Here is a 15,884-nt window from a genome sequence, read left to right as displayed (position 1 = left end):
CGCCATTACATATGGTGAATGCAGAAGTGAAACATACACACATCCCAGGTTCACAAGCAGCAATCCTCAGTTAATATCGGTACTCACACCAGCAGACTGGAAACTGGACATCGAACCGCTGACGTCTACAGCAGGGGATTGCAAACTGGATACTGAGCTTTTGTTGTCCACACCTTCAATTTGCAAGTTGGCCTCTTTATTGTACTTGGAACTAACAGTGTCATCATCATCAACATCATCATCAACATCATCATCAACATCATCATCATTCTGCAGTTGGCAAGAAAATAAAAAATAAGGATATGAACCTGATCAGCAACCTGCACAAATACTTCAACAAAGTGCTTCATTATAACTAGTACCAGGCTTCAAATGTATCCAAGAAAAAGCAGCACATCTCCTGGCTGGTGTGTGAAATCCTATGTACATCATCCAGCCATTGAAATTATTTTTCAGCTTCACTTAATACCCTGGTCTCTCTTCTCCTATCATTCCCCTCTAACTTTCTACCTTTACTCCTCTTTTTTCCGACCCTTTCCTTCTATTCCTTGCCATTCTCTCTCTCCCCAATCTCTTCCTTATCTCTTTCTCACTTTCTTTCTTTCCATTCTCTGCCTTTTCGTTTTACCCTCCTCTTTCTCCTCGCCTAATCTCTATCTCCTCACTGTTTTTCTTATCTTTGTCACCTTCTCCCCTTTTTCTTCTCTCCTTCTTACTTCAGTTCTCGTATGACTCTTTTCATCCTCTTCACCATTCTTCCCTCCCTTTTCCTCTCCTTCCTTACCTCTCTTCTTACCTCTGTTGCTCATGCCCAGCCTTCGATCTCCATCTATCTTTGTTTGCTTAGCAAATTAATTTTGTTCCAAACTAACATCTAACAAGTAATAAACAAATCCACGCGTTTTAGACAAGACTCATGGTTCAGTGCCTGTGAATTGCCGGGAAAGGGAATTGTGTCGTGCTCTGTACCTGCACTGTAATAACTGGCATCGGTTTGTGGTCCTCCTCATCTCTCAACAAGTCACTGCCCACAGCATCTAGAGCATAAAGGTTACAAATCAGGTTACAAATGGCAATAAAATACATCTAAAATGTGCACACAAAGTAAATGTGACCATGTATTGTTATAGAAGTTGTATTATGACACTTTATTCAGCATTATGCAACTGGAAATGTACTTTTTTCCAGGGTGAAATGGAGTTACCATTTCTTGTTTTTGTGCCACCCTAGAAACTCAGTCAGGCTCTTTCGTTCACAAGTCACCCCCTTGCATCGCAATCTGATTTTTGACTTCAATCAGTCATGAGGAAACTTAGGGCACTTATCCTTGGGAGTGAAGATCAGTTTAAGGTGAGAGGGGGAAAATGTAATGGGAACATGAGGGGCACCTTTTTCACCTAGAGGATGGTCGGTATGTGGAATGAGATGCCAAAGGAGGTAGTTGAAGCAGGTACTATAACAACATTTAAAATAAATTTGAACAGGTAGATGGATTGGGAAGGTTTGGAGGGATATGGGCCTAACGTGGGAAGGTGGGACTAGTGTACATGGGGGATCTTGACTGGCATGGGCAAGTTGGGCCGAAGGGCCTGTTTCCCAGCTGTATGACTATGATCAGTGGTCTTCACACCGCTGCAATGAGATAGAACAGTAAGTTTTGCTACTCATCTTTCCTTCATCTGCCACAATCTCCTCACCACCTTCTTCACCTCCTAGAGATGTTGACAGCTCTCCCCCACTCCTCAACTTTCCTCACAATTAATTTCCCCACTGTCACTGAGGTTCAGGCTTCAAGAACTTCCAGAACTAGGGGTCACAGTTTAAGGATAAGAGGGAAGTATTTTAGGACCGAGATGAGAAAATAATTTTTTACACAGAGAATGGTGAATCTGTGGAATCCTCTGCCACAGAAGGTAGTTGAAGCCAGTTCATTGGCTATATTTAAGGAGGAGTTAGATGTGGCCCTTGTGGCTAAAGGGATTAGGGGGTATGGAGAGAAGGCAGGGATGGGATACTGAGTTGGATGATCAGCCATGATCATATCGAATGGCGATGCAGGCTCGAAGGGCCGAATGGCCTACTCCTGCACCTATTTTCTATGTTTCTATGTTTCTATGTTTCAATCTACAACTCTCTCTTCCCAAACCACGTTGTTTCCTCTTATTACTCTGGCCCTGCAATCCTCCAGGGCCTCAAGTTGAAGTCCCAACTTTCAATACAATCTCAACAACCCAGCTTAGAATTTCCTGTGCATTAAATGTCTGCAGAAATTCTTACAGATCTAATTCTTGGTCACAAGCTCCTGAATCCTCTGCCCTACCCAGATTTGGTCCTCTATCTGCGAAGGCAGTGATCTTTCAAAAAATTCACCACACACACGCCACCTTTCCCATATTACCATACATGCCATTGCTCTCTGACATTCCTTCTCCTGAATCATTCAAACCTGATCTCAGTCCTGGATGGCACACTTTAAAATGTGGACACACGACCACCTACTTCATGTACCCACCGTGAGTGTTTGGGATTCCCCAACAGCTACAGTGCCTGGTGTCTCTCTCAAGACACTCTCTCAATACATGAACCTTCCACGACCATCCCTCGCAAGTCCCAGGCTCATGCTAGCTTTACACACACGGGCTGGACCACCCCACCTTCAGTCCTCTCCCTGGTAAGACCAGAAGGAAGCCATTCTCCACCAAACGCAGGACCATTTTTATCCCTGCCTCCCCAATTTGACACAGGTTTCAGAATGCCCTCAATTGAAAATGTGAATGTTGGAAGATTAAAAAGTTGACAATGGAAGAAAAAATATTTATTTAAGTAGAAAAGCTAAACCACACATCCACCCTAGAATTCCAGCCTTCAATTCTACGAAACCGACTTTCACACCGAAACTGCCACTCATAATCCTTATCTTAGACCACCTGGCGTTGAGCTCTGCCACACACCCAGTATTTGACCCAGCCTTAATCTCCAGCACACACCCTTCAAATTTACCTCTTGTCATTGAAGCCTCATTGCTATTATGCTGGGCCTGAAAAGTAAAAGATAAATAATTTACACAAGAGTAATAGCACTTTGGAGGAACTTTAATGAGCTTTGGTTAAAACTGTAACATTAATACCATTTTTAGATGCTGATTCAACATCTATTTCACTTCAATTTGGGAATGTTCAAACAGCATAAATAGCATTTGCAGGATTTGACTGTCAAACATCGTGTGGTTTAAACACAAGTTACAGGAATTATTTACTTGTATGTGGCTGCAGAGCTGTAGGCTCAGGATCCATCCCTTCCAGGAACATACCTACCACATAAGTACCATCGTTGCAACTTGCAAAAGTGCCGTAATGAGTAGATGGTTGTCTGAGAGGCAGAAGAGGGGAGGGAATGTGTGCCAAGGTTCACAGACAGGAATCCTGGGCTGTAACCTTGGCTCCAACATTGGGACTTTTAGACCGGGAGCGGGGCCGTAAATCGCCCGGCATGGCCTAAAATGGCCGTGGGACTTATCATCGCCCGCCTGGGGCTTGGACATCAGGAGAGAAATGGAGAACAGGGGAGAGAAAAGACTTTGCCTTCCACCACAGTGGGTTCACTGTGATGGATGTTTGTGTGAATTACGTTGTGTGTATGTCTGTAGGAAATTGTCTTTGTTTGTATGGCTGTGGAAACGGAATTTCGTTTGAGCCTCACTGAGGCTCAAATGACAATAAATTGTATTGTATTGTATTGTATTGTAATAGAGAAGATAATCCACAGAAGAGAGGTTGTTCGAGGCATCGGCCAGGCTTGGAATATCTCTCTCCAAGGGTGAAACTGTTATGTCTGCAGACAGTACTCTGCGTATTTGTCTGCTGGGAAAGATTACATTGCTAGCCAGTCTTCTTGCCCGCTCTGACAAATCAAGCCCCACCCCCTCACCTGCATCCACCTATCACTAGGAGACAAAAGGGTGACCAAAAAGTTGGAATAAACAAGTTAGTTCAGGGATGGCAGGGATTTCAGGATGGCTATAACAAGGGAATATTAAAAGGATCAGCCCTTAGGTCTCGATAATTCAAAATCTTTATCAATAATGGATATTTGAACTGAAGTAATATATTCTAATGTAAAGTAAGCTACAGAGAGCCCACAGAGAAACTGAAAAGAAATATTAATCGTTGGGAAAGATTTGTGGGAAAAGTGAAAGTAGCCACTTTAGTGTAAAGAATTCAAAATCATTTGGTTTTCAAAATACGATTAATGATTAAATATTGGTATTCATAAACTATTTACAGAATCCTGAAATATTAACACCTTTTTCACAAATACTACCTGGCCTGCTGAGTTGGTTTAGCATTTGTTTTTGTGTTCATTTGCAAAGATTTTTATTGAACATCCCAATTACAAAACCCTTATTACTTCAGTCTTTCTCTTCTGCGTTACTTCCACTTACACAACTTCCTGCTTCAGAGTCCTCTCTCTGATCGACATTCTGGCTGTATGTCACAGACTTTATCAGCAAGTATTGCAAGTATTGCATTCTGTACGTATTAGACATAAGCTGTGCTTGACTTTATTCAGTCTTACAGACACTCTAACTAGCAATCAAATTCCCCCATTCCTACACTCGTACTTATATCTGTGTATAACTATGATCTTGATAAATAATCTATTACTTCCTTCTCTGTCTCCTCTTCCCTTAATGGACGTTAGCTCAGATTCCAACTATAAGGTTCTGGGACAGAATATTTTAAGAGCGACTTTTTCTGCAACTGTTGTCATTGGGGCAGGCTTGCTGTTTAAAGAAGTCTTAAGAAGGGTCCTAATCTGAAATGTCACCTATCCATGTTGTTCAGAGATGCTGCCTGACCCACAGAGTTACTCCAGCACTTTGTGTCTTTTTTTGTAAGTTGGCATCTTGTTTATGCATTGTTGTATGTTCCTACAAACAGTAACACCGACACAGTGACTGCAGTGCTGTGTTTTAATTAATTATCTGATTATCTTCAACTGATAGATAACTTAATCATTAGTTCATTATTAACACAGAACATGTAGTCAAGAGTCAAGAATGTTTAATTGTCATATGCATCAGTAACACAACAGTGACATTCTTACTTGCTGCAGCCTAATAGGCCAATTAGAGAAATAACGCAGATAAATAGACAATAATCAATAATAAACAAATAATAATTGTAATACGAGGTAACCATAATAGTGCAAAAAAAACCCGAAGTTTGTAGTGCAATCAAAAATGCACCTAGAACGTTATAGTTGCTGAGATAGTGATTAGTGTTGTGCAATGTTCACGATCCTGATGGCTGCTGGCAAGAAGCTTTTATTGAACCTGGTGGTCAGGGTTTCAGGCACATGTACCTTCTTCCCAACGTAACAAAATAAGAATCTAGCCAGAGGGGTGTGGGTCAACAAGGCCATGCTGACTGTCCCTAATCATCCCATTCTATTCCAGATACTAGATCCTGCCTCAAATAATCATTTTCAATGGCTTCCCTATTACTGGTGTGAGGCTCACCAAACTATCATTTCCTGGATTATTTCTATTTTGTTTCTTGATCAGTTACTTTTTAAAATACAGTTCGAATTTATGTCACCAAGTGCATTTCCTTTCATGAATATTAAATACTTGGTAAGTCCAGTTTAACACCAAACTCTAAAGATAATACAAAGGGGATAGGTAGATAGTTACCTGGAGATACTCAGGAGGTCAAACAGCATCTGTGAAGAGAGAAATAGAGTTAAAATTTCAGGTTGATGTCCTTTCAAAAGAACGGGAAAAGTATAAAAATCAGGTGTGTGTTACGTTGCAGAGATGGGTAGGACTTAAGAGAGCAAAGGGAATTTGTCATATGGTAGAGACCAAAGCAGTCCACGTGATAGAAATGCTGTTCATACAGTCTAAGCCAAAGTGATGAATGCTTGTTAATCATGGCTGATTTGTCTGGAGTATAACTAGGTGGAGATGAATGATGGGATTAAAGTGAGAGAGACAAGTACCATGTTGGAACTGTTAGATACAGAACATCGCGATTGCTGGAAAAATAAATGCCAGAATTCATCAGGAGGTCAGGTAGCAATTGTCCAGAGAGAAAAACGTAACTAATATTCCAGGTGGATGGCCTTATATTTGAATTGATCAGTTCTGATATGAACAGAAAAAGCTGGATATCTGAAATTGTTGCAATCAATATTGAATCCCAAGGGCTGCATATGCTTTGAAGAAGATGAGCTGATATTCCTCAAGCTTAATTGGGTTTTATTTTAAGAAGCCAAAGGCAGAGAGGTTACAGTGGAAGTTGGATGGAGAATTAAATTAATGGGCAACTGGAAGCTCTGAATCTCTCTTCCGTCGAGGTACTCTGCAGCTCTTGGGACTCAATATTGAATTCAATGATTTCCGGTGACCAGCTTTTCCTGTTTGTATCAGAACTGGTCAGTTCCGTTGTAAGGCCATCTACTTGTACATCAACTCAGTTTTTCTTTCCACACAGATTCTGCCTGAAATCATTCTCTTTTATTGCAAATTCCCAGCAACTTGGTGTTTTGCATACTACAGTTCCAACATTGTCTTTTTTTTTAAATCTCTCTACTGCTTTGTTCATTTTTCTCTATTCACACACCTCCAGACAGATCACTGATGGATTAATAAGCATTCACCATTCTCTCTTAGATGATACCAAAAGCATTTCTAATGTCTGGACAATCTTGGTTTCCATTGCATAACAAACATTCCTTTTGGGCTCTACCACTCCTCCCGCTTTCAGCAAGTCAAACACATTTTGTTTTTTCACTTTCCCATTCTGATGAAAGGTCATCAACCAGTTTCTCTCTGCATAGAAGGTGCTTTCCCTACTTAGCAACTGCAGCATTTTCTGTTTTTATTTCCAGTATCCACATTTTCCTTTGCTTCTGGACAGTTACCAGTCTGCTTGTTTTAATTGCCTCAGGCTCTGTCTCTCTTTGTGTAATATTACATTTCTACTTTCTCCGAGGTGATTATTTACCATTGCACAGTTGCCTTGTTTAATCAAAGGTTATTGCTGAAAATAAAAGTTCTTGGCGCAGGTGGTAACATTTAGCAAGGAGAGTTGATTAGCGAGTAGACTACAAACAGAGAACAGGCAAAAATGTGTTATTTTCTGTCTGGCAAACGGGGATCACAGCGGTGTTTTAACTTTGGTTGGGTGGATGCGCACGTGAATGTGGAGTTGAGGTTACAATCAAATCAGCCATCATCTTAAATAGTGGAGCAGGATTGAGAGACCAAGTGGCCTGCTTCCATTCCAGGTCCATATGCCTCTAATTACTTTGTACTTCCTTGCGTCTTCCAATATCATTTCTGTTACTACTCGACAGAATATTCAGTTAAGTTTCCAAAGCTTTACACGTTAGCAGATGTTTCTTGCACTTGCAACATATCTTAACTGTCACTTTATTTTTGGAGATTATTTCAGCTTTGGAGATCTTCCTAGTGCTCTCCCAATTGTTAGTGCAGGATTACACCAGGTTTTACATTTTTCTCCCCCTGAGATGGTTTATAAGGGCACAATGAAACATCAAGAAAATTGGATTCATGGTGACGTGGTACCGATTTGAAGCAATGCATGAGAAACCATAGGATTATATACACACAAAGGCAAGGGGAGAAGCTAGGATTTCTGTTCCTAAATTAGAGAAAGTCAATATGAGAATTGATGAACCAGTAACGTGGGCTCAGATTTGAGAGGATTTGGAAAGGAACTAAAGGTAACATAGGAATGTATATACATGGTGAATTTTGGAGAACTAGAATGTTCTGCAAAAGAAGGATTGTGAAAGTGTATTCAATTGTATCTTATGTAAAGGATATGACTAAATATTTGAATTGGATTTGAAAAGCCACAGTAAAGGTGAGGGGTGCAATTAATTGAATATCTCTTTCAAAGTAAAAGCTGCAGCTCCAGTTGATAATGTGGCTGGAGCAGAAAGTAACAGTGAGAGAGAATGAGAGCAGGCTGCAGGTAGGCTGAGAGTGAAGAGACAAAAGGTGGGCAAGATAGAGGTGAAGGCAGTTCAGAAGCTTGTTCATGAAACATAGCAGAAGTCAAGACTGAAAACTCGGAGTAAAAGCATCATAGAATCAGACAGTTAACAGCACAGAAAGCCATTTTAGCCCATAAAGTCTTTATTGTCTCTGTGAAAGACATTACCTATTCCAAACCTTTAAAATCTCTTTCAAACGTTATTTTCATTTATTTAATTTCTCTTCACATCAAATGTACCAACACTAAAAGCATCCATTACATCCTTCCTCACAGCTTCAACATCCTTGATAAATGAGGGCTCCGTGAAGAGGACACAACAAGTCAGGAACTTCAGTAGTCGTTCATTGTGAAGGGAGAGAAAATTTGCGGACTCCACGAGGTCTCTGATCACATCAGTTCATTTTCAGAGGAAAGCTCCTGCTCATTTTCCAATTCACTCATCAATGAAATATCAGGCCTGTTGAAAGTTGCAGTCTGATACACAACATACTAGATTTAATCACTTAAAGAACTAACCTGCGTATTGGTGTCAAAAGTAAAAGTCTCTTCATTTGAAGCCACATTTCTCATGTCATCAAATAACCTGTAAATTGGAGAAACGGGGGCTTTTAAAGATGATCTAAAGCCATATCAGCATCACGCCTGTATTGCAACCTCATGTTAGACTTACACCCACATTATATCATGGTTCACATTTTGTAGCTGCAGTGCATCCTTGTACTCTTATTCTCACCTCCCACGCTCACTCTAGCTTTGTGCCCATGCTGTACTCTTGCTCACTCTTTTAATTTCATGCTCAATCTAGCCATGTAACAGCTCGACTCCATCATATCCATCTCACATCTGTATTGCAGTTTCACTAAAGCACATACCCATATAGCATATGTGCCCTTGCAGTATCAGAATTGCACGACACCCTCACTCCAGCCTTATGCCCACACTACATCTTCACTCCAGTCTTATATCCACATTACACCCTTACATCTGCACTGCATCATCACATCGAGTAATTCAGCATGGAAACAGGCTCTTCTGCCCAACTTGCACATGCTGACTTAGATGCCCCATCCATACTTGTCTCGGCTGCCCACATTTGGCCCATATTCCTCTAAACCTTTCCTAGCCCTGTACCCGTCCAAATGTTTTTTTTTTAATTTTGTTATAGTACCTGCCTCAACTACCTCCCTATAGCTCAGGCGATCAAATCTTGGCAACATCCTCAGAAATAATCTCCGCACTCTTTCTGGCGATACCACAAATCTTCTGCCAAAACAGTCAAGATTTCGTATTTTGTATTATTTCTTTACCTGTTGTGGGTTTCTAACAGTTCGCAATCTGTCTCATCCACTCCTGTATTCACCAGATCGGGATTAACCGTGTCTTCATCAGTTACAACACCATTCTCATTCTCATGTTCGTCTCCGTCCTGATCACTCTGCTCATTAATAATGATTTTCTCATTATTAATCGTCACCCTCTTTTCACCTTCACCTATTATCAGGTAAAATTTTTATTTTAAAACAAAATTCACAGCAAATTCAATATGAATCCAAGTTGACCCCAGATTTTGTGGTAAAATTGAAATGTGCATTGAGGTTTGCTTCTGAACAAGTTCCAAAAGCGAAGCAGTACCTTAATTGATGTGCTTTATACATATAAGTATAGATGGCGAGCAGCCTAAAATATCTCTCATCTGCTTTGAATAGAAAAGATGACATCAACATAATACAGTCAGAAGATGAGGAAGAACCATGGTCACACCTTGTAAATTACCAAAATCATCATCTGTTCATTTTACTTGAATAACTATGATCATACTAATTAATCTAGAAATAACATTTACAAAGCATTTCAGTTCTTCTTTTGTGTGGCGTGCACAGCCTAAAGTTGTTGGACAACTTGTTCTATTTGACTTTCCGTTTGTGCACGTCATGTTGATTGCATTAGTCGAAACAGGGCGGACCACGTGAAGGTTGCAATCTTCCACCCCAGCATTTCAGTGGAGATTTATCAGCCAACATTTGATACAAAGTTTACTAATTGACAGATAGGTATACAAAAAAGCTTGGTCAACAAGGTAGTTGTAAGGAGTATCTTTAAGCATGAAAGGGGTAGGGAGGAAGAGAAATGTAATGAGGGAATTCTGCAGGTCAGTTTGTTCTGTTGAAGAGCAATAGTGGAGCAATTAAAACAGTGGGATGCACAGAGAACCAAAATTGGAGTGTGTCTCTGTCTTTTTTTATTTTTGTCTAGTTAAATGTAGTGTTGGTGTTTTTTAATACTAGTTTTAAATGTGTATATGTGGGGGGGCGGGGGGGGGAGGGGGAAACCGTTTAAAATCTCTTCCCTGTTCGGGAGACCCGACCTTTTCCCTGTCGGTCTCCGTTGTCGTTGGGGCCTAGCACCGTGGAGCGGCCTCCATCCTGAACGACCCGGGGGCTCGGGACACTGCGGAGCTGCGGACTACTCACCATCGTGGGGCTGGCCGGCCTCGGAGCGTGGGGAGCGGTGGTGACTCGCTGCTGCGACTCGACTCCTGGGGCTCGGAGGCTCCAGCAACGCAGCCGCAGGTCCGGTGGACTGGGACATCGGGAGCTCGCGGGTCCGGGGGGGAGAGAGAGACCGCTTCCCGGAGCTCCCGCAACGCGACTTCTCCAGCCCGTGTCGCGGGGTTGGAACGACCCGGAGCGGGGTCACACATCGCCCGGCGCGGCTTCATGGCCATGGGACATTCCAGCGCCTGCCGGGGGCTCCAACTTTGTGACATTTAGACCGGGAGCGGGGCCGTAAATCGCCCGGCACGGCCTAAAATGGCCGTGGGACTTATCATCGCCCACCTGGGGCTTGGATATCGGGAGAGACATGGAGAACAGGGGAGAGAAAAGACTTTGCCTTCCATCATGGATGGATGTTTGTGTGAATTAAATTGTGTGTATGTCTAGGAAATTGTCTTTGTTTGTATGGCTGTGGAAACAGAATTTCGTTTGAGCCTCACTGGGGCTCAAATGACAATTAAAAAAAAATTGTATTGTATTGTGATATAGGTGGCTTGTAGGGTGTTATTCAGATAGGATGGGAATAATCTTGAAGAGGCTTGCAAATAAGAATAAAGTTTAGTTTATAGAACTCTGACTCTGAATAAAATATATTTTTGAATTACTGCTCATGGTGGCTAATCAGCAAACGTCACCACAAGAGGTGAGAGTACTCAGCAAAACAAATGACAAAATGTTGGTCAGTATTGCAACAAGAATGGAGATGCATTGAAGGGCTAAAATCTCAAGCCATTGAAATCCACAATCATTCAGCTTGAGATATTCCTCACATGACTCCAACTGTAGTTTGTTGTTGACCATTTCAAGAAACACGATAGAGCACAACTGATAACTTAGAGGTAAGAGCACAGCTATTTATGTAGGTCAGAATGATTATATCTGATTGTGGTATTGCAATATTTTCCTAATGCTTCACCATTTTCTCTCACCTAGTCCTGTTGCCTTCAATCATTTACAAAAGGTCGTCTTCTAAAACAGACCAATAGGTATTTAATATCTCCATACAGCCTCCCTCAAATACACCAGAATTTTGCTCTGCCTCAGGTCCTGCTGCTGTTCTTTTCTCCTTTTGCTGGTTTCCATCCTCTTTGCAGGTGAGTTTTAATCCTTTTAGCAGTACAGGTTAACCTTTCATTGGGAATCTCATCCAGGAGACTTCACAGTTGTCCCTTTCCTCAGAACTTGTCCCAATGTGTCAAGAATCTGTAAACCTCCCCTCTGCAGTGCACTTCTGCAACTATTAGAAATATAGAAAAAAAATAGGTGCAGGAGTAGGCCATTCGGCCCTTCGAGCCAGCACGCCATTCAATATGATCGTGGCTGATCATTTGAAATCAGTACCCCATTCCTGCTTTTTCCCCATATCCCTTTATTCCTTTAGCCTCAAGACCTAAATCTAACTCTCTTGTGAAAACATCCAGTGAATTGGCCTCCACTGCCTACTGCGGCAGAGAATTCCACAGATTCACAACTCTCTGTGTGAAAACGTTTTTCCTCATCTCAGTCCTAAATGGCCTACCCCTTATTCTTACACTGTGATCCTTGATTCTGGTCACCCCCAACATTTGGAACATTTTTCCTGTAAATAGCCTGTCCAATTCTTTAAGAATTTTATATGTTTCTATAAGATCCCCTCTCATCTTTCTAAATTCCAGTGAATGCAAGCCCAGTCGACCCATTCTTTCATCATATGACAGTCCCGCCATCCCGGGAATTAACCTGGTGAACCCACGCTGCACTCCCTCAATAGTAGTAATGTCCTTCCTGAAATTAAGAGACCAAAATTGCACACATTACTCCAGGTGCGGACTCACCAGGGCCCTGTACAACGGCAGTAGGACCTCCTTGCTTCTAAACTCAAATCCTCTTACAATGAAGGCCAACATGCCATTAGCTTTCTTTACTGCCTGCTGTACCTGCATGCTTACTTTCAGCGACTGATGTACAACCACACCCAGGTCTCGTTGCACCTCCCCTTTTCCTAATCTGATACAGGTGCACAACCTTTTATCCGGTGTTCCGGAAACCGAAAAACTCCGAAAACCGGCCATTTTTTCCAGATGTCGTCTGCGCACCAAAGCTCGCGTTTGGCGCCAAACTTGACCCGAAACGACCCACGGTCAACCCAGGTCTGTACTACTGTAGCGGCTGCCTCCTCCCCGGAGACCGGGGAGACACTTAAACATCTGTAAATCATTGCTTAAATGTTAGTCAGTTAGTTTGGAGGGCTTTTATGTGAAGGGGGGGTGAAGGGGTAAACTTTAATTCTTAGTCCCCTACCTGGTCGGAGAGACGGGGAGCGGTCAATGCCTTACCGGGTCGCCGTGCAGTAAGCTCCGCAGCGCTGTGGCCGGTGGGGCTGCGGGCGGCGCCGGTTGTAGCTCCGACCCCGGCAACTCTACCCCTGGCTGCGAGGCGCTCCAAATCCAGCGCCGCCCGCGACCGGACGCCCGCCCAATGTTGGGAGTCGGCGGCGTCGCAGCGCTGGGATACCAGCGGGAAGCGGACAATGCCTTACCGGGTCGCCGTGCGGCAAGCTCCGGAGCGCTGTGGCCGCCTTCTTCCAACATTCGCGGAGCGTCGCTGGATTTGGAGCGCCTCGCAGCCAGGGGTAGAGTTGCCGGGGTCGGAGCTCCAACCGGCGCCGCCCGCGGCCGGACGGAGCCCCCAACTCCGCGAGGTTGGGAGTCGCCGACCAGGTAGGGGACTAAGAATTAAAGTTTCCCCCTTCACCCCTACTCCACCACCACCACATAAAATCCCTCCAAACTAACTGACTAACATTTATGCAATGATTCTCCCGGTCTCCGGGGAGGAGGCAGCTGCTCCAGACTTTTCAAGCCGCCCGCGCTACCTACCTAATCTACGCTAAAAATCTTCCATTCGGAAATCCGAAAATGTCCGAAATCCGACAAGTGTCTGGTCCCAAGGCTTTCGGATAAAAGGTTGTGCACCTGTATCATTTAGAAAATAATCTGCCTTCCTGTTCTTGTCACCAAAGTGAATAACCTCACATTTATCCACATTATACTGCATCTGCCATGCATCTGCCCACTCAACCAACTTATCCAAGTCACCCTGCAACCTCACAGCATCCTCCTCACAGTTCACATTGCCACCCAGCTTTGTGTCATCCGCAAACTTGGAGGTGTTATATTTATCTCCCTCGTCTAAATCGTTAATATATGTTGTAAACAACTAGGGTCCCAGCACCGAGCCTTGCGGTGTCCCATTAGTCACTGCCTGCCATTCTGAAAATGACCTGTTAATTCCTACTCTTTGCTTCCTGTCTGCCAAACTATTGTCTATTCTCTATCCATATCAATACCCTACCCCCAATACCAGGTGCTCTAATTTTGTACACTAATCTCTTGTGTGGGATCTTGTCAAAGGCTCTTTGAAAGTCCAGATACACCACATCCACTGGCTCTCCCTTATCCATTCTACGTGTTACATTCTCAAAAAATTCCAAAAGTTTAGACAAGCATGATTTCCCCTTCATAAATCCATGCTGACTTTGACTGACCCTGTCACTGCTTTCCAAATGTGCTGCTAGTACATCTTTAATAATCGACTCAAGCATCTTCCTCACTACTGATGTAAGACTAACCGGTTTATAATTAACTGTTTTCTCTCTCCCTCCTTTCTGAAAAAAGTGGAGTTACATTGGCTACCATCCAATCCACAGGAACTGATCCAGAGTCTAGAGAACACTGGAAAATAATCACCAATGATCACCAGATGTATCATCCTGTTTTAATACCTATGACACTGGAGATTATACTGAGAATATTACCTCACAGGTGCTTCTATTATAAACTTGCTATGCAAATTCCTGTCATTCTGCCTGAAGGATTTCAACATTTTTGGGGAATTGTAACCTGAAATGGGACCTCTTGTTGTTAGCATTCTCCTCGGAGATTTTCCTGCACATATTCAGTGATATTTAATCCTGGCGCCAAGGGGGAACAATATAATATTCCAGAAATATCTAATAAATAAACTCAATTATTAAATCATCTTTAATATCTGCATTGCTATTCGTTATTCCAAGTGACTTTAGTCAGAGTGTGGAGAATCTGTGGAATCCATTGCCACAGAAGGCTGTGGAGTCCAAGCCAATGGATATTTTTAAAGCAGAGATAGATGAATTCTTGACTATTACGGGTGTCACGGGTTATGGAGAGAAGGCAGGAGAATGGCGTTAGGAGGGAGAGATAGATCAGCCATGATTGAATGGGGTAGTAGACTTGATGGGCCGAATAACCTAATTCTGCTCTTATCACATATGACCTTATGACTTGGGGTGAAAGAGTGGCGCAGTTGGTGGAACTGCTACCTCACCACCAGAGACGCGGGTTCGATCCTGATCTCGGGTGTTGTGATGTGTGGACTTTGCACTGTTTTCCGTGACCACGCGGGTTTTCTCTGGCTGCTTCAGTTTCCTCACAAATCCCAAAGACGTGAGGGTTTGTAGGTTAATTGACCTTTGTAGATTGTCCCTGGTGTGAAGGGAGTGAATGAGAAAATGGGAGAACGTGGAACTACTGTGACCGGGTGATCAATGGTCGGCATAAACCTGATGGGTTGAAGGGCTTTTTCCATGCCGTATCTTTAAAGTAAACTTAAGACTATCCCATGATGTTGGGAAACATCTCTAGAGCTATAAAATAATAAGCTATTAGAACCTTCAGTCCTTCTCTGACGAAGCAACTGACAAATAATACTAATTCATCTTTAATTGAAAATAACATCCGGGAGATTTTACACAAGTCCCTTTCCTCAGAACTTGCCAAAATGTGTCAAGAATCTTGCTGTACACTTAGTGACAATTTAAAATTAAATATTCCATTTGTCAATTAAAAAATTCTATTCACTCCTCACTTAGAAACAACCTGCGATCATTTTCAGAATTACCTTTTGTTCTTTTCTTCCTGCGAATGGAAGCCCGAACGATGTCTGACCCAAACCATTCGTCTGTGTGGCGCCTTGACCTGGCTTCCTTGAACCAATCTCCCGTTACGATTTTTAGCTGTTCTGGATCAAGAACTGACTGTTGTAATTTCCTGAAGAATTTAGAACAGAAAAAGCTAATGGGTAATTTAGAGTGTTTATCGTGTCAAAGTGGGGGGGGGGGGGGGGGGGGGGGGGGGGGGCACACAGTTAACATCATTTGAAAATTCCAAATAAAATTCTGAATGTGAAGGAGTTCAAATCCTGAGCTGGGAGGTTTACCAAGCTTCTCTACAGGATCAACTGATATCTTTCACTCAGGGAATTTTAAAGTAAATAAAGTCAG

General features: G+C 42.7%; 1 protein-coding gene across 4 annotated transcripts in view; it reads right to left on the bottom strand.

Annotated features, from left to right (window-relative positions):
* LOC129709791 (synaptotagmin-like protein 1) overlaps window positions 1–15,884 on the bottom strand; it is a 52,154-nt gene that overhangs the window by 21,443 nt on the left and 14,827 nt on the right. For all 4 annotated transcript variants that reach the window (XM_055656382.1, XM_055656383.1, XM_055656384.1 and 1 more), the window contains 6 exons: window positions 15,503–15,651; window positions 9,338–9,521; window positions 8,547–8,613; window positions 3,001–3,037; window positions 970–1,037; window positions 88–270 (listed from right to left, as the gene is read on the bottom strand). In XM_055656382.1, the coding sequence (XP_055512357.1) occupies window positions 88–270; window positions 970–1,037; window positions 3,001–3,037; window positions 8,547–8,613; window positions 9,338–9,521; window positions 15,503–15,651 (688 nt within the window). The remainder of the gene's footprint in view (window positions 1–87; window positions 271–969; window positions 1,038–3,000; window positions 3,038–8,546; window positions 8,614–9,337; window positions 9,522–15,502; window positions 15,652–15,884) is intronic.

The sequence above is a fragment of the Leucoraja erinacea genome, chromosome 26, assembly GCF_028641065.1.
Source record: "Leucoraja erinacea ecotype New England chromosome 26, Leri_hhj_1, whole genome shotgun sequence".
Lineage (NCBI taxonomy): Eukaryota > Metazoa > Chordata > Chondrichthyes > Rajiformes > Rajidae > Leucoraja > Leucoraja erinaceus.
This window is presented reverse-complemented; position numbering and strand designations above follow the sequence as displayed.